The 21,513-nt window shown below is 47.3% G+C and overlaps 1 protein-coding gene across 3 annotated transcripts in view; it reads left to right on the top strand.

Moving 5' to 3' along the window:
• The window catches only part of epas1b (endothelial PAS domain protein 1b), a 233,889-nt gene that overhangs the window by 146,067 nt on the left and 66,309 nt on the right, over nucleotides 1-21,513 (top strand). For all 3 annotated transcript variants that reach the window (XM_072510710.1, XM_072510702.1, XM_072510693.1), the window contains exons 3-4: nucleotides 10,112-10,257; nucleotides 13,051-13,135. In XM_072510710.1, the coding sequence (XP_072366811.1) occupies nucleotides 10,112-10,257; nucleotides 13,051-13,135 (231 nt within the window). The remainder of the gene's footprint in view (nucleotides 1-10,111; nucleotides 10,258-13,050; nucleotides 13,136-21,513) is intronic.

Here is a 21,513-nt window from a genome sequence, read left to right as displayed (position 1 = left end):
TTCATGTAAACAGAGTTAAAAATAAAGCCCTCCTGATTTAGTCTGGAAGCAGAACAGCTACATATAAATCGGTGCCAAGTTGAAGATACATAATTCAAACATTATCCTTGGCTGATATCATGGAGAACTCCCTTTTATTTAATTGAGTCTCATTTGATTCTATGGTCCGCATGGATTCACTAAGGTTCTTCAAGTGATACAATGTAGAGCACAGAAAAGAATAAATATTTCATACTGGACGCATTCACCTCTGCTTTTTTAAGGTGCTATTCCCATAACATAACTCGTCAATGTTGTCCTCCCAGCTGGAAGTCCGACCCACTGGTTGAAGATTTGGGGCTACAGTGTTGTGGCCATAAACCTTTCCCATTCTCTCTGCAAATTTGTTATCTCAACAGATTCTCTCCTTCGGGGCGCGATCAACCAGCTGTTCATCCGGCGGGATATTCCAGTCCCACGTTGGCACATGGGTTTCCCGGGCGACGAGGGATGCAGTCATCCTGTTGACAATGGTGGGTCAGTAAATCCCGCTGACAGGCCGCCTCCACCGCTGTAAAACATACGGTGGGTTGGGAGGTAAATCCCGCCATGGTATCATGTTTTCCCCTCTTTGCTAATTTTAACAAAGACTTTAGTTGACTGCGTTGTTCACGTGTGCAAAATGAATTAGAAATACAGAGGAAAAATTGCCTGGAATTATAAGTGCAGGATCACTGCAGTTCTGTGTAGAATAGGAGGGGGTAACTGTGGGCACGTCTAACAGAAATGCTTCTAAGTGTCATTATTGGCGGGTTTTTCTGGGCGAGTTCCCCAATGCTATCTAACCACACTTACTCACGTTTTTTGGCCCTGGGGAGTTTCTCACTGGCTTGGCCCACAAGAATTATTTTCATCACTGGGGAGCTGAACTCACTGGCCAGACCGGCTCCTTGGAGATCAGGCTGCCATTTTGAAAGGGTGCCCTGATCTCTCTGTGAGCTTCAGGGTCCCCCACAACTCCCACCCAAGGGCAGTGTCACCCCCCAATGCACATGGGCATTAACCCACAAACACCCTAAATGAGGATACCGTTCTATGGGGTCCCTCTCTTCAGGCCCACCCATACCCCCTTATAGGGCCACCGTTCCAGGACACCCACCATTCACCCCTCTCCAACCTCCCAGCGGCCTCTACTTACCTACCATGCAAACTCCCTCCATCCTCATTTCATGGGCATGACCCCCTCTGAGGTCCTGACCCTTGTTGGTGCCACCATGCAAGTGCCCAGCTGCCGACTGGGCAGTGCCAAGGTGTTCTTCGCTCCAGGGGCCACCCTACCTATCCCTGACCACACATGGGCCTTCGATGCCCGGGAGACTCCCCTGGTGCTGTTCGGCTTGGTCTATGCTCATGTGGACCAGTACTGGATAGTGCCCAGCTGAGGCCTCGCTGGGGGTTTAAAACGTGCGCATGGCCTGGTCCCGTCCATTGTGGGCGGGATTATGGTCACGCAGCCACGCAGGACTTGGGTAGATCCAGCAAGGCCTCATAGCTGCCAGGAAGCTTGTGGGAGGTTTCTCGCTGCATCCACCGCCGCGCCTGTGGCTGGTAGATCGCGCCCCATGACACAGGAGCATAATGGGCATAGTAGACTCATGATACTACTTTGGGAAATAATTGTACTGAGACAGAATCGGACTAAATATTTGACATATTTTGAACATGTAATATAAACATTTTTTGAGATCAACACCGTAGCAATTTAGGAATATAAGGGACCTCAATGAAATCATTAGAATGGTAATAAAGAGTCAGAAATCCATTGTTGCTGTATTGTGGTTAGACCTTCCCTCTACACAGCATACTTTATCTGCAATTTCTTAGTTTTCCTTCCTTAGAATTTCCCAACATAAACACAATAATGAAAATCTGCAACAGTTCTGATGTCAGTGATATTGCAAAACAAGTTTGATATTTTTTGTCCTTTCTTGGTAGTTTCCTTTATTCTTTTTCTTTCCTAATTTTCCAAGTTTTACTCCTATGCCAATGCAATTTTAATTAAACACAGGTGAGTGCTGTTACTATTTTTGTATTACTCCCTAAGAGAGAGAGAGAGAATGTCATAATTTAACCTTCCAAACACTTTGTAAAATGAAGCAAAGATTTATTTTATTTAACTAGGCACGCACTCAAAACATTTAAAATGTATCTGCCAGGACCCGAGGCCTGTGCATGTTCCTAAGCAGGAATGTGCAGTCTCCCATGGCAGCAAGAGTGCAAATTTGCAGTGGTTGGCAGCCTTGATTATAAAAGCAGTGATTCTGCCTATGAACGCTGGCTTTGCAGCTACCTGTCTCAATCCAGTAGATCAACATAAACATAGCCTAAGAGCAAGGTCATCCTGTTCGGGTCTCACATGTATCCTGAAGACCAATTCAAATTAGGCAGTCAGAAACCTTGAATAAGGAATAGGAATGACACAGAACATAGAGGGCGCGGTTCTCCGACCCCCCGCCGGGACGGATAATACCCGGGGGGGCAGCGTGAATCCCGGCCAGCCACCCTGATGCCGGCTGCTGTATCCTCTGGCGCCGTTTTTCGGGCAGGGGCGGGAATTCCGCCACGCCGGTCGGGGGCCGTTGGCAGTGGCCCCCCTGGCGATTCTCTGGGCCCCGATGGGCCGAGCGGCCGTCCGTGTTTGGTCAGTCCCGCCGGTGTGGGTTACGCACGGTCCCACATGGCGGGACCTGGCAGGTAAGTCGGCGTGGGCGGTCTTCGGGGGGGCGCGGGGGGATCCGAGCCCGGGGGGGGGGGGGGGGGGGGGGGGCCCACGGTGGCCTGGCCCGCGATTGGAGCCCACCAATCTGCAGGCGGGCCTGTTCCATGAGGGCACTTCTTCCTTCCGCGCCGGCCCCTGTAGGGCTCCGCCATGGCTGGCGCGGAGAAGAGAACCCCCCGCGCATGCGCCAAAATTTGCCGGCCGGTCTGTGCATGCGCAGAATCACACCGACGGTTCCGCGCATGCGCGAGATCATGCCGCCGGTTCCGCGCATGCGCAAACTCATGTAGTCGCTTCGGCGCTGGCTGGAGCGGCGCCGACCCCTCCGCCATCCACCTAGCCCCCTAGACAGGTGAGAATTCCTCACCTTGGGGCCCGTTGATGCCGGAGTCGTCGGCTCCGGTTTTCCCGCCGGCGTGGAAGGGATAATCTCGGTCAGAAACTCTACAGTGCAGAAGGAGGCCATTCAGCCCATTGAGTCTGCACCGACCCTCTGAAAGAGCACCCTACCTAGGCCCACTCCCCCGTCCTATCCCTGTAACCCCATCTAACCTACACATCCTTGGAAACTAAGGGGTAATTTTCAGCATGGCCAATCCACCTAACCTGCACATCTTTGGACTGTGGGAATAAACCGGAGCACCCGGAGCAAACCCACGCAGACACGTGGAGAATTTTTAAACTTCATCCAGATAGTCTCCCCAAGGCTGGAATTGAACCTAGGTCCCTGTGAGGCAGCAGTGTTCACCACTGTGACACCGTGCTCCCCTAAACAGACTGGTTCATGGCGAAGGGAAAGTAAGAGCTGAAGAAACACAAACAGCATTTATTTCTAAGCTTTAAAGCAAAGGCCTATTTCTTCAGTTTTATCTTGGTCCTGTTGACAGCAATGTCGTGAATACAGTGGTCTCCCCGTTACTCCCCTCCGAGGTGCTCTCATGGGAGCGGGTGGTGGAACCACCTGGGATGGGCTGGCACTGTCTGTTGAAGATCCTGCAGGAGAATAGACATGTGGTCAGAGGGAGAGATGGGTCATTTGGTATGGCATTATCAACTCACAAATGTCAGGTCATCTGGGTGGGGGCAGGTGGAATCTCATCTCTGTGCCGTACACCAACCTCTCCGCCGGTGACAGATCTGTCCTCGGCCACATCACGATATCCAGAGCCCATTCCTAGAAGGGGGGGGGGGGAGGACTTTGTCTGGCACGGACCGGTGCTGGGCGGGCACAGCGCCAGGCACATGCCCGGGTGGGTTGTCGGGGGTGGTGGGCAGGTGTGCGGGTCAGTTTCAGGGGGCCGGTGCCAACCCACCTGTGCTGCCCGGTGGAGGTCATTGCCGGTCCTCCTGGTGACCCTTCCCCGAGCTGGCGGCCGTTGCCACTTCCTGCAGCAGACTGTCCTGTGACTGACCCTCTGAGACCCTCGAGGGAACAAGGCATCCCGTCTTATTTCGACCACGTCCAACAGTCTGTCCATGTCAACGTCCCCATATCGAGGCCTGGTCTCCTCTGTGACATGCATGAGAGCTGAGTGGGGTTGACTGTGCAGGAGCAGTTTAAGTGCTGCTCTCGTTAGTGGGGGGATGGTGGGCAGGGTCCCGGCGAATCAGCCGGCGGCACAATCATTTGCAGTGCGAAGCCCATGGGACCTCATTAAGTGTACCAATTAACGTTTTATAGCCGTGACGGTTCCCGCTCGCTGCCACACTTAGAAACTTTTCCATTAAATTGCATCCCATATCTTCTTGACTGGGGTTCTCGCATGTTGTGAGAGAAGTAACAGGAGGGAGAAACCTATTTGACCTCGACCTGACAAATCTATCTCTCGTAGATGCATCGATCCTTGACAGCATTGGTAAGAGTGGTCACCATTCCTTCCTTATCACTGGGTTGAAATCCTGAAATTCTTAATCCTAACAGCATTGCGGGATCACGTTCACCTCATGGACTACAGCATTCAAGAAGAACCATTTTTTTGGGACAGTGGACAATCAATACTGGCTTTGTCAATAATGTCCACGTCCCAAGAATTAATTTTTAGACTGTGTAAAATATGTCTGAAAAACAGTTTGTTATTTGTGTTTAGATTATCACGGATCCCATAAAAAGATGTATTAATAATAAATTGTTGTGCAACAGACTGTGTCTCAGAGCTCGTCCTCCAAAGGAAGCTGGTGGAGGAGGAGGAGGCCATCCATGGAAAAGTGCTCCAAAACCTCAGGACCATGTACATCCTGTGTAGACAATTAATCAAAGTTTGTTTACAGCTGCTATTTTTAAAAGAAGGTTATTATACATAACTGAATGAAAGTTTCAATGCACCTTGAAGAACCAAATACTTTTGTTTCCCTAGCAGACTACCAAGAGTGTTCTCTATTGAACTCGATTTCCTTTGTGACTCCATCAGATAGGATATACAGCTGCTTGTGAAATGTATAAAAATATTCGTAGGATTTTTTAAGTGCACCAAAAGATTAGGCAGATTTGGGAAAATGTCCCAGTCGAATTATTAGGTAATTTTAAATAGAAGACAAATTGCAATGTTTCTACTCATTCTAGATTTATTTGTTCTTAAGGGCAGCACGGTAGCATTGTGGATAGCACAATTGCTTCACAGCTCCAGGGTCCCAGGTTCGATTCCGGCTTGGGTCACTGTCTGTGCGGAGTCTGCACGTCCTCCCCGTGCCTGCGTGGGTTTCCTCCCACAGTCCAAAGATGTGCAGGGTAGGTGGATTGGCCATGATAAATTGCCCTTAGTGTCCAAAATTGCCCTTGGTGTTGGGTGGAGGTGTTGAGTTTGGGTAGGGTGCTCTTTCCAAGAGCCGGTGCAGACTCAGGGGGCCGAATGGCCTCCTTCTGCACTGTAAATTCAATGATAATCTATGATTAATCTAGGACAAAGGTTCGGCACAATATCGTGGGCTGAAGGGCCTGTTCTGTGCTGTATTTTCTATGTTCTATGTTCTAAGGATTATCATTCCATTATATGTTTTACAATTATATTCCTCTCCCCCTTCCCATTCCACTGACCTGCTTTCTGTTTGGCAACACAGGAGTTTTAACATTTTCAAATTTGTTTTCAAATCTCTCCTCAGCCTCGCCCCTCCCTATCTCAGTAACCTTTCCCAACCCATCATGGTGTCTGCAATTCTCCAACGCCAGCATCATGCTGGCCCCAAATTTATTTATTCCACCATTGGAAGCCAATGGTCCTTTCGATGGTTAGACCATGGAACTGCCTCTCTCTGATCCTTTAAAAGGCGCTGCTTAAAACCTACACATTTAACCAAGCTTTTAGTCCTCTGTCCTAATATCTCCTGAACTGCTTACGTGGAAACATACAAATCGGGAGCAGGAAATGCTTTAGAACATTAAAGTTGTAGTCGTTGTGAACTACTTGTGCACTGTAAACTGGGTTTAAAGAGACAACCACAAAATAAAACTTAAAACATTTAAATAATAACCACATGCAGTTATAGGGCAGCATGGTAGCACATAGGTTAGCACTGTTGCTTCACAGCGCCAAGGACCCGGGATCAATTTTTGCTTGGGTCTCTGTCTGTGCGGAGACTGCACAATCCCCCCGTGTCTGCGTGGGTTTCCTCCGGGTGCTCCGGTTTCCTCCCACAAGTCCCGAAAGACTTGCTTGTTAGGTGAATTAGACATTCTGAATTCTCCCTCAGTGTACCCAAACAGGTGCTGAAGTGTGGCGACTCGGGGCTTTTCACAGTAACTTGATTGCAGTGTTAATGTAAGCCTACTTGTGACAATAATAAAGATTATTATTATGCAGCATGTTTAGCGCAGTAAGTCTTAAGGCTCTAAACGAGACAAAAATTCCTAACTTCATCAGAGAACATTGCTCCAGTTTAATTTTTGAACTGTTTCCTCATGCAAAGGAGGGACAAAAGCCTAAATGTTTCAACTCTAGCATAGTTCCCATTGGAAAAGAGTTGGAATGTCCGCATGCTGATTTGCCTTCACTTTGACACCTGCAGCTCCCTGTGATGAAGCTAATTTCAGAATTGGTGATGGTGGGCTGCTAGCAGTGCCCCTGAGCCTGTGAGCTCATCAGTCTCAGGTGAGGTTTGGAGAGTGCTGGTGAATGAAAATATGTGCAGTTCTTACCACAATGTACCAAGGCAAGCAGTGACCCAGCTGACAAAAACATAACCTTTTTACAAAATTATTTAAATACTCCTGCTATTTTAAGGTAGTTGATCTCTTTACTGGATATGAGAGCCCTTTCATGTTGCAACCTTCCTGTTAAGAGACACAAAATGCCAAGAATGCAGTTGGCATTCTAAACACTCAGCATTGGTAAGGCATCGCCAAAAGGGATGACATATTTCGAACAGCACCTCGCCATTCCTACTCCCTAAAACAGGTGGGAAAGAAGAGTGAGTCCTTCTGTTCATTGCAAATATTTCCCTCATTTCACACACGGGGCTGTGTAACTACTAAACATTTAAATAACCAATAATCATATTTTATTTCAAAATTATGCAAAATCATTACAGTAGTAGCATTTGAGGAGGACTGGCCACCATTCTGTTGTGTAGTGAAACTAGGTTCACCCAACCTTTGAAATGAAATATTATTTCAAAGAATTTGGAGTAGAAGTTGAACAAAGACATGGGTATGTGAGAACAATTAGCAGTTAGGTTATATAAATCTATCATGTATTCATGCTCATGTGAAGGATTGCCCTTTGGTTTAGATGTAGTTGAGTCATTCAGAAAGGAGCAGAGAACATGGATAGAAAACAAAAAACTTAACTATTTTATTGGAATAATGGAAGTGGCACTGCCCAGTGTACTGAGCAGTCCTCACTGTAAGCATGATTTAATGTGGGTCTTTGCCTCCAGGTATTGAACCAAGCTACGAGCAAAAGGATTTTCTTATCATCACTTTCTAAAGGCAGGCTAGCATTAGTGACTCTGGGATATTAAGTAAATCATGTTTTCCGGCACACTTTTTGATGACAGATCTTATGGCGACATCAGCAAACTGATTTGAACTAGAAATGATCTGTGTCAAACTACCAAATGGCTCATAGCAGAACATTTGTACCGATATCCCCATTTTCCTTATTGTGAGAAGGTCTGCCCCCTCAAGATATTTGTATTATCATTTTCTATTTTTAACATTCCTGTGAAAAGGTAGCAGTGGGTTTATTGTTTTTTAAAAACAATGCGGAGTTATGATTTTTCATTCTCATGATAATTCCTTGCAAACTTCAAAAGCACCCTTTGAAATGCATTGTGTTGAATCTTCACATCTCACTTTTGGAATTCAAAACAAACACAGCTTCTGCAACGTCAAAAGGTCAGCAAAATTTAGACTGTGGAGAAGCAGGATACCTTCAGTTTGTCTTGGGCATCAGCCAATGTCCTGGTAGTGTAGACCAACTGGTTTTAATTCTGTCAGTAGCATTTTAACGACTTTGGATTGAACTAACAGCCAAAATACTTATGAAATTTCAGCGGTTTGTAATTGTTTCTATTTCTTGTGTCAGAATAAAATAATTTACTCAAAATATACCTAAAAAGGGTATCTGAAAGCAAAAGCTGATGTAATTTTCTGAAGATATTTGATTCTAAGAACAGTTTTTTAAAATGTTGCTAAAAATTAGAATGTTAACCTCTGGTCAGCTTGTCACTCATACCAATGACGAGTGAAGTATGTGCAGTTCCAACACATCACTGTCCAACCTAAGGCATTTTGATTTGTGTGGTGCCGTCGGTGAGGGTCAGAGTGGACTCCCCACTCTAGAAATTCCTGAGTAAGGTGCAGAAAGTGATGGCTAGGTAATCGCCACAACAAGGAAGTGAGAATCTGAAAATGAATTTGATCCCTGGCATGTCTCTCAAGGCCTGATGTGTGAATGGGATCAAAAATCATCACTTTATCACAAGCAGGCTGGCCATGCATTTTCCCCTCTGTTAGGTCACAAAACAGTAAGAAGTCTTACAACACCAGGTTAAAGTCCAACAGGTTTGTTTCGATGTCACTAGCTTTGGGAGCGCTGCTCCTTCCTCAGGTGACCTGATAAAACACAAGATTTCCACAACATCATCCTGCTTCAAACATGGTGACCAACTTTTGGGAAACAAAGTAAGATACACTTTTCCATGGGAGGTGGGGGAATGGTTTGGTGACATGACTGTACGATTGGGGTGAGGGCGGGTCAGTTGGTTTTGAGACTGGACTTGAACTTGAGACTGCCTCCGCTGCCTAACATAAATTCAGAAGCACCCTTCCGCCCTGAATCAAGCCTGAGACTGCCTCTGCCAGATGATACCCCATACCCCCTGGATACAAACTGGACACCCTCCAGCCTTCAACCCAAACCAATCACCTGCCAAAGCCAGGCAACTCTTAGAGAAGCTGCCAACCAGTGCTCCCTCTTGACTGTGTGAGCTCAGGTCAGCACATGTGGAGCACCACAGTGCACACATAAGCATACACAAAAGATTCAGACGCAAGTGAAATCCGTGATGTAATGCTTTTTAAAAAATTATTTCATGGGATATGGGCTTCACAGCGTTTATTGACCATCCTCAATTTCTCTCGAGAAGGTGGTGGTGAGCTGCCTTTTTGAGTGTCGGTGGCCCATATGGTGTAGGTACACACACAGTGCTGTTAGGAAGGGAGTTCCAGATTTTGATCCAAGTCAGGATGGTGGGTGTCTTGGAGGGGAACTTGCAGGTGGTGGTGTTCCCATGCACCTGCTGCCCTTGTACTTCTAGATGGTAAAGGCTGCGAATTTGGAAGGTGCTGTCGAAGGTGCCATGGTGAATTGCTGCAGTGCATTTTGTGAATGATACACACTGCTGCTACTGTGCATTGGTGATGGAGGGAATGGATGTTGAAAGTGGTGGATGGTGTGCCAATCAAGCGGGTTGTAATGTCCTGGAAGGTGTTGAGTTTGTTGCGTGTTGTTCGAGCTGTACTCATGCAGGCAAGTGGAGAGTATTCCTAACAATCCTGACTTGTGCTTTGTGGATGATGGACAGGCTTTGGGGAATCAGGAAGTAAATTAGATTATCAAGGCAGCCGACACTTCAATCTCACACCATGTAAATGGAACTCCAGCTCCAACCTGGTACATAAAGCCAAAGGTTTCCTTTGACTTTCATGACAGGGTAACATTTTTAATGCAATTTTCGGCAACTTGATTGATTGACGCAATTTCTCCTTCTGTGATTGGTAGATTGTTCTAATTTCTCTAGTCTTTGAGGTCAATTACAAATTTTGGAATAATGCTTCTTTTACCGGCACGCCTTGAAGTGTATAAAATGCAAAAATAAGTGCTCCAATTGTTTTACATATCGAGTTATTTATTACAGGAGCGACAGAGACCGAAAGTGAAAGTGAAAAGCAGATGGACGCTTTGTACCTTAAAGCCCTGGAAGGATTTATCATGATGGCCACGCAGGATGGAGATATAATTTTCCTATCAGAAAATATTAGCAAGTACATGGGTCTTACACAGGTGAGTTCACAGCTAACAAAACTGTCTGTATAATAGTACACTAAGTTCTCTACTTCTGTCTTGAGAGTTTTGTGTACTCTTCCACAGAATTGAGTGCAAATTAATACATTTAGCCAGTTGCGGGTGCGCTGCCAGCAGGAAAGAGATTCCCGAGTGAATCCCTAGTGTAAGAATTTCAGTCCTACCACCCGCAGTAGTACTGAAACTGATTGCACTTGTCCCTGACCCAGCATTCACAATGTCGAGCAGCAGTGACTGTCCAGATAAATAAATCTGGAGTTGAAAGCTAGTCTCAGTAGTGGTGCCATGAAACTACCATCTATTGTTGTAAAGACACATCTGGTTCATTAATGCCCTTTAGGGAAGGAACATAGGAACAGGAATAGGCCATTCAACCCCTCAAACCTGTCCCGCCATGCAATGAGATCATGGCTGATCTATGACCTAACTCCTTATACCTGCCTTTGGCCCATATCCCTTAATATCTTTGCTTGACAAAAATCTATCTCAGATTTAAAATTAACAATTGATCTAGCTTCAACTGCTGTTTGTGGGAGAGAGTTCCAAACCTCTACCACCCTTTGAGTGTAAAAGTTCTTCCTAATATCTGCTGAACGGTCTGGCCCTGATTTTTAGGCTACGCCCCCTAGTTTTAGAATCTCCAACCAGTGGAAATAGCTTATCTTTATCTACCCTGTCTTTCCCTGTTAATATCTTGAATACTTCGATCCTACCTCCTAAATTCTCGCGAAAACAGGTTGATTTGAGTAATCTATCCTTGTAATTCAACCCCTGTATTACAGGTATAATTTTTGTAAACCTACATTGCACTCCCTCCAAGGCTAAAATATCCTTCCTATGGTGTGGTGCCCAGAACTGTTCACAGCTCCAAGTGGGGTCTAACCAGAGTTTCGTACAGCTGCAGCATAATCCCTGAGTCTTTATATTCCAATTCTCTAGATATAAAGGATAGCATTCCATTCGCTTTACCTGGAAATCCTTACCTGGTCTGGCCTTTGTGTGACACCAGACCCACAGACATGTGGCTTACTTTTGACTGCCCTCTGAAATGTCCTAGTGAGCCACTCACTCATCACAGTCTGCTACAGATACCAGACGGACTGATGATGACTCACCACCATCTTCTCAAGGGCAAATATGGATCAGCGATGCCCACATCCCATGAAAGAATAGAATATGCAGCAAATCACATTAAAGGATTTTCAGAGACCAAACCAGAAACTGAAAGCTCAGGAGTAAAATCACTTCAGAAATGTTTTAGCAAGCGGCAAATCTTTAAAGTGGGACATGGGTATGGGCTGCAGGTGGAACCTAAACTATTCTAAAAAAAAAAATTAGCTTAGGACTTCTATTGATTCATCATTCAACAACACTCTGCGATTATAAAATTATATTTTCAGGGTCACTTCTCTGTATAATCAAATGTTATTAATCACTAAGTTCAGTGGTTGCCAGCTCTGGTGAGAGCCACAGAACGGCCTGTGCCAGTACCATGCATGACAGATCAGAACTTCAGGGATTCTATGTTAATCGGCACATGCCCTGAAGTCATGGTTAGTTTCATAAGGGTAATGATGCTGAATCATAGAATTTACAGTGCAGAAGGAGGCCATTCGGCCCATCGAGTCTGCACCGGCCCTTAAAAAGAGCACCCTACTGAAGTCCACGTATCTACCCTAGCCCCGTAACCCAGGAACCCCCACTTAATATTTTTTGGACACTAAGGAAAATTTAGAATGGCCAATCCACCTAACCCGCACATCTTTGGACTGTGGAGGGGAACTCGGAGCCACCCGGAGGAAACCCACGCAGACACGGGGAGAACGTGCAGACTCCGCACAGACAGTGACCCAGCCGGGAATCGAACCTGGGACCCTGGAGCTGTGAAGCAACTGTGCTAACCACTGTGCTACCACACCACCCCAGTTCACCATCAACATCCCTCCCATCCTCCTGTGCCCATCTCACCCTGTAATTCTGGCCCATCGAGTTAATGCACATTTACCACAAGGCTGCTGTCTTAGAATGGTCTCGGTAAAGGCTGCACAGGTAGATTAGAATGAGATGCCAGTGACATTCCTTGTTGCAATTATGACTTGAGAATTTCCTTGGAGTTCCTCCCATTTCCAAGCCAAAGTTTAGTTGGAAGTGCAGTAGAAACCCTGGGCTGGATTCTCCGCTGTCGGGATTCTCCATTGCGGCGGGAGCCCGGGGGTTTTCCAACTGCATAGGGCTGCCCACAATGGGAAACCCCACTGGCCGGCAGCCGAGACAGAGAATCCCGGGGCGTGCGGGGCGTAGAATCCCGCTCCCTGCCTTCACACCGATCTTCCAGCAGTGCATTAGGAGTAGCCATGAGGAAATTTGAGGACATTCTGGCCTATATGACGACAGGAATAGAAACTACTTTTGCACGAATGCAAATGCCCGAGGGAAAATGCACCAGTTTCAGTTCCACCTAAAACTTACACATTGAGCACTTATGCAGTTAATTTCCCTCAAAAATATCAGAAAGACAAATAGTACATGGTGTAGCAAAAGATTTGCTTTAAGATGAGTGAATATAAGGAGATTCGAAGCCGCATTGAAACTGCACTGAATCAACTTGCCACGGCCCGCTAAAATGGAAAATAATTAAATCTTCAATGTGACCATTCTTTATTTTGAGCACAAGATTTATCTTAACATGTTAAATTGAGTGTAATTCATCAGTTTATCAGTGACATTTAAAGCTTGTACTGCCCAACTCATTTCAGGATTTGTTTGCAACAGGTGGAGTTGACCGGACACAGCATTTTTGATTTCACACACCCATGTGATCATGAGGAGATAAGAGAAAATTTGACTGTAAAGAATGGTAAGAAATATTTTGTTAGAATTTGAGTCATCATAATTTTCTCTTTTTATCCTACCACTAAGTATGCCTTCTCAGCTGCCTCTATATACTATGGGTGCGGTCCAATGGCCACTCTGTGCCAGAAGAGCAGCTTTTTGCGGCGCAGTGTGGCCGATGAAAGCCAGGAGACCCCACTCCCAGGACCTAACTGGCTTGCCACGCCTCATGAGATCACATTGGATCTCGCGGGATGTTGCGATGTAAAATCCCACCCACAATGGATGGATCACTTTTGGGCAAATCTGCATATTAGAGTGAGGCAGTTAGCCTCATCCTAATGTGCAAATTCCAGAGGTACCTGAGGCTTTGGGATTCAACCCCTTTGCCTCAGAGACATTGGGTGAGTGCCGTTCAGCACTGGTCCCCACAAATGGAGACCAGACGGAACAGTACTCGCGGGGGTCCCCCAGGGAATTGGAGGCCCTCAGCTGCATGCCCTTTGGGCAGGTTGGTACCCTGGCAGTGCTGGTGCCAACTGGATACCTGGACAGTGCCAGCCTGGCACCCTGACAGTGGCAGCCTGACATCTTGGCAGTGGCAGCCTGACATCTTGGCAGTGGCAGACTGACATTGCCAAGGTGCCCAGGTGATGCTGGCATGGGAACTGCCAGGTTGACACTGCCAAGCTGGCATTTTTTGCAAGCACACGATTGGGCCAGGGTTGCCCAGCATGGGTGTGGGAGTGGTGTGGGGAGGGGGTGTGTTTGGCCTGGGGGGGGGTGTCAGGGATTGTTTTGTGAAGCCTTGGAGATAAGGATGCCATTTAAAAATGGCATCCCGTTCTCTCACTACAATGGGGAACTCCAGCGAGCATATGAAAAAGATCTCTTGCAATTGCTGGAACGAGCTTCGACCGCGCATTGCCCGTTCAGGTCCCTTATTCAACATGAGTCACATTGAATTAGCCATGTGTTTCTCGGTACTGTGAGCGTCGGGAAACATGCGGCTAAACGTGTTCGTTAAGGGACTGTGTTCCCTTTTGGGAGAATTGTGCCCTATGAATTGCATAGATGTCCCATGTGTTTGACCCTCTTGTATAAGCCCACATGGGTAGCTGGTAATAGCTTGTTAAGACCGGTCTTTAAGTTTCCCTCTCCTTTGGGGAAAGTAAGAAAGTTCTTAATGGCCTCTGACATACAGACTAATGGAAACATGTGGGGATTTATGATGAGCTCATGCACCCTACCATTCCTAAGAGTGAACACCAGTACCTTCTGCCTGGTATTTGTAAGTGCTGTGCTTGCTTCCCAATTATTTTGTCTTGCTGAATAAAATTGAAGGGTTACTGTGCCTGAGGACATTGTCTCTACCATTCTTAATGTGGTAAAGTATTTATTGTGACACAAAAAAATTGGTTTGCCCCTTGAATCATAAGCAGAGCAAATTGCTTTGTTTCGGTGGTTTTTCATTTTTTCCATGCACACATGTACCTGCTCCTGAAAACCTCCCGTAAATATTGACACTCCCCGAGGGATTCCAGATGGACAAAGTCTGCCACCAAAACAAAATCAATGCTTAAGACTTAATTTTAACATAAAATGTGGCATTAAATTAATAATTACAGAAAAAAATTACATTGGTTGAAGAAAATATGAATAACCTTTGGATCTCCTTAAGATTCAGAGATTGAAACTTTGAGACCAGTACAGAGCTGTAAGTGTGTGAGTGCAATAGTAAACTCAGTACAATTTCAAGTTTTACTGCACGCTACACAACTTATAGTAGAAATTTTGAGCTCAAGCAGAATATTACTTAGCCTCCTTTTAATTGCTGTCGACGTGCCTAATCTTTGGAGGCTGCGACTATCTCCTGTCTCTTTTTCTGAAACTACCTCACTGCAGAAATGTCATTTTTTTTATCAGCAGCGGGACCAAACAGTAAAGGATGGAGCTGCATTGAAATTTACAAATGATAGCTGTTAACATAACACGTGTTGCCTTCAATTATTGTCATGATTACTTTGAAATTAGCATATGGTTCAGTAATAATACATTTCGAGTTTACAGCTTTATAATTCCCAGTTTTGTTTTTTGATTATCCATATTTGGAATGAGGGCTCCGCTCGCAAAGCCCTTCCCAAGATGATAGCAGATTACAAATACAACTATACATTGGAAGCCTTGTCTTAGCTTTTGACACTTTGAATGTGTTGATGGCGGGAAGAGATACTCACTTTGAATTACCTTTCTGACGTTCTTCAAGCCTGCTCCATTAATCACCTGTGCTAATTTTCCTAGGAAATGGTCTCTGAGCTGTTTTGAGAGCAACTATTGGCATCGCCGTGGCCATCATTGTCTATCAGCAGGCGTCCAAAGAATCACCTATGTTTTTTTCATTTTGGGGAATTTAAGGCACCATTCATTTTGCCTTTGAGAAGGTAATGATGAGCCACCTTTTGAAACGCTGCATTCCATCTGGTGCAGGTACACCTCAAGTGCTGTTAGGGAGCGAGATCCTGGATTTTGACCCAATGACAGGAAAGGACTGACGATATTTCCAGTTCAGGATGGTGGGTGGCTTAAAGAAAAGTGTGCTGCTGGTGTGACTGCAGCCCTTGCTCCTCAGGGTGGTAGAGGTCACGGGTTTGGAAGGTGCTATCGAAAGAATCTTGACTATAATGGACCTCATAGATGGTACACACTACTGCCACCGTACACTGGTGGATGGGGTAACCACCAAGTGGGCTACTGTGACCTGGATGGTGTCGAGCTTCTCGGGTGGTGTTGGAGTTGTGCTCTTCACAGGAGACATACTAGTGTTTGTATTTGCTCAAATTGTAGTTTGCCCTTCTGCTGCCACATCTGTGTACAAGTGTGTGAAAAGGGCCAGGCAATTGCACCAGGACTTTATTGGAGACAGCTATATGCTGAGGTTATAATTCCTGAAGGGGATAATCACAAGATTTTGCACACTCTGCATTGAGACTTAAAAACCATGCCTAGTACAGGGTGCTGTCGAGTAACTGGGAAGGTAACAGCTGGGTTGAATTTCTATATAGAAGGAACATTCCAGCAATTGCAAGACATCTCTGTCATATCTCCCGATCTTCAGTGCAGACTACACTGAATAAAATACTGACATATCAGTAGCCACAGCGAGTATTTCTTTGGAAAGCAACTAATAACATGTAAGAGTCCTACAGCATAGAACATTGATTGCACTGGTGCTGCCATGCATGTCTCTAATCCTGAGATGAACATGAATGAAGCATATATTCCACAAGTTTGTGCAGGAGAGTGGCCAAAACTCAGTGCTCTTGTGCTGGACTTGTGCAAAACAGATTACACCGACCTCCAACACCGCCCACACTGTTTCCTCTCCATTTGTGCTCTGTATTTCATGCTGCTGAAACTCTTTAACTGGGCCCCATAATATATACTGAATATGTGATGAAACATGGCATATCCATGTGTTTGGAAATTAGATCAAGAGTTACAGAAAGGTTTGGCGTTCTCCCCCTTTTGATGCTGCACCCTGCTTACTCAAGGTGCTTTTGCATTTCATTTCAGAGTTGCTAACTTTGGCTGGATATATTGTGGGAGATGTCACATGACCTCCTACCTTAAACGGACCCTCCCCCAGACCCCTGCTATTGGTCCCTCAGTCAGGTTGAAAGCAGCAGATCCTGGAACTGCCCCACTCTCCCAAGTCCAGGCACTCACTGTATTTCAGACTGAGCTCAATTTCTGTCTTGCACCCGACCCGGAACGGCAGCCTTTCGGCAAGAACTAACCCCGAGATATGCTCCCTGTCTGCACTTCTTCCACCCGAGAAGTGCTACAGCTGGTGAGGAGACCCAAAGCAATCCATAGGATCCAGAGAGAAGGTGGAGGGCTCAACCAGGCTCTGGGAACCAGTCTCTTAACTGGAAACAGAATAAGTGCTTTCCAAATATCTGGTGACCATCAGTCCTGTTCCCTCACCCCAGCTGTCTGCAAACCCCTCCCACTCACTTGTTCTATACCTGATGTGTTAGGCAGGTAGGTTCGATGTGGACTGCAGTCGATGCAGGGAAGCTAGAAACAGACGTCTAACACTGGAGAAGATCCAACACTGTTTTATTCAACGATAGAACTGATATACATATTCAGCTGTGGGTCGACACTATACTGAACTGACTGGAGACCTAGTACTAGCCTGACCAGACTGGTGATTGGCTGCACTGTGTTGTATGCTTACTGGTCATCCTGTGTGTCAATCACTGCCTGTCTGCATCTCATTATATACATGAGTGGATATTATGACATCTCCCCTTTTTTTTAGATAAATAAATGCTAAGGTGTGCATGCGTATATATATATATATATATATGCCTGATTATATACAAAAGGTGTCTAAATGAATGTATATACATAGGAAGGTGTTGATGGTGCAGATACAAGGCAAACAAAACAATATTTACAGAGGTTAAATTGATGAAGTCACAAAATGTACAAAAGTTCAGTCCACAGATTCAGTCTTTGTTGTGGGCGACGAATTCTTGTCGTTCGCCGCAGAGGTGGATCAGGAGCCGCCTGCACGTGGATAGGCGGGATCGCCATCACGGTGGTCGCATGTGCCGGCAGGATTGCTGGTAAATCGGTGGCCTCGTGGCAGGGCACTTCTGTCAGGTAGCAGGCGTGGAACTCTTCGCAGTGCCCATCTGTTGCGCCGTAGCAGAGAGCCATCAGCCATGCGGACAAGGAACGATCTTGGGGCCACTTGTTTGATCACAACAGCTGTGGCTGAACAGCCGCCCTCAGGCAACTGGACACGAACATGATCAGTTGGGGCCAGCTCGGGTAGATCTGTGGCATGAGCATCGTATGTGGCCTTCTGTTGGGCCCGTGACAGCTGCATTTTCTGTAAGACCGTGAGGTGGTCAAGGTCTGGAACATGGATGGCTGGAACTGTGGTCCTCAGAGTGCAATTCATGAGCATCTGCGCTGGAGACAACCCAGTGGACAGTGGGGTTGCCCTGTATACCAGCATTGCCAGGTTGAAGTCGGAGCCTGAGTCTGCAGCTTTGCACAGCAACCGTTTTACAATATGGACCCCTTTCTCGGCCTTCCTGTTTGACTGTGGGTAGTGGGGACTGGAGGTTATGTGATGGAAGTTGTAGGACTGTGCAAAATCAGACCATTCCTGGCTGTAAAAGCAGGGACCGTTGTCGCTCATTACCGTGAGCGGAATCCCATGTCTGGCGAACGTTTCTTTGCATGCTTTGATTACCGCCTTCGACGTGAGGTCGGACAGTTTCACTACTTCTGGGTAACTGGAGAAGTAGTCGACCAGGAGTACGTCGTCACGCCCCTTGGCGTGGAAAAGGTCTACACCTACTCTGGGCCACGGAGAGGTCACGATCTCGTGCTGTTGCAGCATTTCCTTGGGTTGAGCTGGTTGAAACTTATTTTTTTTTAAAATATATATTTATTAAAGTTTTTTAACAAAACAAAACAATTTTTTCCCCTTACAAACAATAAACCCCCCCTCCCCCCGTAACAAAATAATGCAAAATCGCCCTGAGCAAGATATATACATGGTAAGATGATATATTTACAGAGCTTTCTACACTGGCTCTCGCCCGCACGTGCCAGTTTCCCCCACCCTCCATGTTATCCCCCACTCATCCGTCCCCTCAAACAATCTCTTCTAATCCCCACCCGGTGCCAGCCCTGGAACCCCCCGTCCATCTGCCCTGGGACAAACTGGTGGTTACCCTTGATCGGGGACCACACCGAGGCTCCCATTGCACCCCGGTGCCGTCTCCACTGGCCCCAGATCCTTAACGTTGCCGCCACCACCGGGCTCGTGGTATACTTTGATGGCGAGAGCGGCAACGGCACCGTCACCAGCGCCCCCAAGCTCGTTCCTTTACAGGACGCCATCTCCATCCTCTTCGATGCCGCCCCCTCCCCCTCCATAACCCACTTATGGATCATCGCCACATTTGCTGCCCAGTAGTAGCTCCCTAGGTTTGGCAGCGCCAGCCCTCCTCGGTCCCTACTGCGCTCCAAGTACCCTCTCCTTTCCCTCGGGTTTTTGTTCGCCCACACAAACCCCATAATACTCCTACCTACTCTCTTGAAAAAGCCTTTGGTGATCACGATGGGGAGGCACTGGAACACAAACAAAAACCTCGGAAGGACCACCATTTTTACCGACTGCACTCTACCCGCCAACGAGAGCGGCAACATGTCCCATCTTTTGAAGTCCACCTCCATTTGGTCCACCAACCTCGTCAGATTCAGTTTGTGTAGGGCCCCCCCAGCTCCTGGCTATCTGGATCCCTAGATACCAAAGAGTCCCCTCCGCCCTCCTCAGCAGTAGGTCCCCTATCCCTCTTGCTTGGTCCCCTGCCTGTAGTACAAAAAGCTCGCTCTTCCCTACATTGAGCTTATAGCCCGAGAACTCCCCAAACTCCCTCAAAGTCTGCATGACCTCCACCATCCCCTCCATTGGGTCCGCCACGTACAGCAGCAGGTCGTCCGCGTATAGTGACACCCGATGCTCTTCCCCCCCGCGAACCACCCCCCTCCATTTATTAGACTCCCTCAGTGATATGGCCAAGGGTTCGATCGCCAATGCAAACAACAGGGGGGACAAAGGGCACCCCTGCCTCGTTCCTCGGTACAGCCGAAAGTACTCCGACCTCTGCCGGTTCGTCACCACATTCGCCACCGGGGCGCTGTAAAGGAGCTTAACCCAGCTAATAAACCCTCCCCCGAACCCAAACCTACGCAACACCTCCCAGAGGTACTCCCACTCAACTCAGTCAAAGGCCTTTTCCGCGTTCATGGCTGCCACTATCTCCGCCTCTCCCTCATCCGATGGCATCATTATCACGTTTAAGAGCCGCCGCACATTCGTATTTAATTGCCTGCCCTTTACAAATCCCGTCTGGTCCTCATGTATCACCCCCGGGACACAGTCCTCAATCCTCGTGGCCAGCATTTTTGCCAATAGCTTAGTGTCCACATTTAGGAGCGAAATCGGCCTGTACGATCCACATTGCAGTGGGTCCTTGTCTCGCTTCAGGATCAGGGAAATTGTCGCCTCCGACATTGTCGGGGGCAGGGACCCCTCCTCTCTTGCTTCGTTAAAGGTCCTCACTAGTAACGGGGCCAACAGGTCCGCATACTTTCTATAGAACTCCACCGGGAACCCGTCCGGACCCGGGGCCTTCCCCACCTGCATGCTCCCCAAACCCTTACTCAGCTCCTCCAACCCGATTGGTGCCCCCAAACCAGCCACCTCTTGGTCCTCCACCCTCGGGAACTGCAGTTGGTCCAGGAATCTTCACATCCCCTCTTCTCCCCCTGGGGGCTGGGATCTCTACAGCTCTTCGTAGAAGGCCTTAAATACCTTATTTATTTCCGTTGCACTCTGGACCATAGCTCCCCCACCATCTTTGACTCCCCTGGTTGAAACTTCTGACAGGTATGGCAGTTGAGGACTGTGTCGGCAATTTCCTGGCTGATGCCCGGCCAATAGACCGCCTCCCGAGCTCTGCGCGGCATTTCTTGAACCCAAGGTGACCCTCATGGAGTTGGCCCAGCACCATAGCCCACATGCTCTGAGGAATTATGATTCTGTCGAGTTTCAGAAGGATTCCCTCCACCACCATCAGGTCGTCTTTTACATTATAGAACTGGGGACATTGTCCCTTCTGCCAGCCATTGGTGAGGTGCTGCATCACACGCTGCAGCAGGGGATCCTTGGCCGTCTCCTCACGAATTTGGACCACCCGTTCGTCAGAGGCCGGAAGGTTGGTGGCATTGCGCTTCTCTGTGGCAGATGAAGTCACTTTGTTACCACACGGTGTGGTAATGGACCTGGATTGGGCATCTGCAACGATCAGCTCTTTGCCTGGCGTGTAGACAAGTTCAAAGTCGTAGCGGTGTAGCTTAAGAAGAATTCTCTGTAACCGAGGTGTCATGTCATTTAAATCCTTCTGGATTATATGGACTAGAGACCTGTGGTCCATTTCAACCGTGAATTTTGGCAGGCCGTAAACGTAGTCGGAAACTTGACTATCCCTGTCAGGAAGCCCAGACACTCCTTCTCAATCTGAGCTTACCTTTGCTCAGTGGGGGGCATGGCCCTGGAGGCATATGCCACTTAAGCCCAGGACAAGGAGTCATCTCGCTGAAGGAGCACCGCCCCAATGCCATCCTGGCTTGCATCAGTCGATATCTTGGTTTCCTTGGTTGGGTCGAAGAACGCTAGACCCGGGGCTGTGGTGAGCTTTGCTTTCAGCTCACGCCATTCCTCTTCATGCGTGGGCAGCCACTGGAATTCCGTTGACTTCTTGACGAGATGGCGGAGGGCCGTGGTGTGCGATGCCATATTGGGAATGA

This window comes from Scyliorhinus torazame, chromosome 1, assembly GCF_047496885.1.
Source record: "Scyliorhinus torazame isolate Kashiwa2021f chromosome 1, sScyTor2.1, whole genome shotgun sequence".
NCBI lineage: Eukaryota > Metazoa > Chordata > Chondrichthyes > Carcharhiniformes > Scyliorhinidae > Scyliorhinus > Scyliorhinus torazame.
This window is presented reverse-complemented; position numbering and strand designations above follow the sequence as displayed.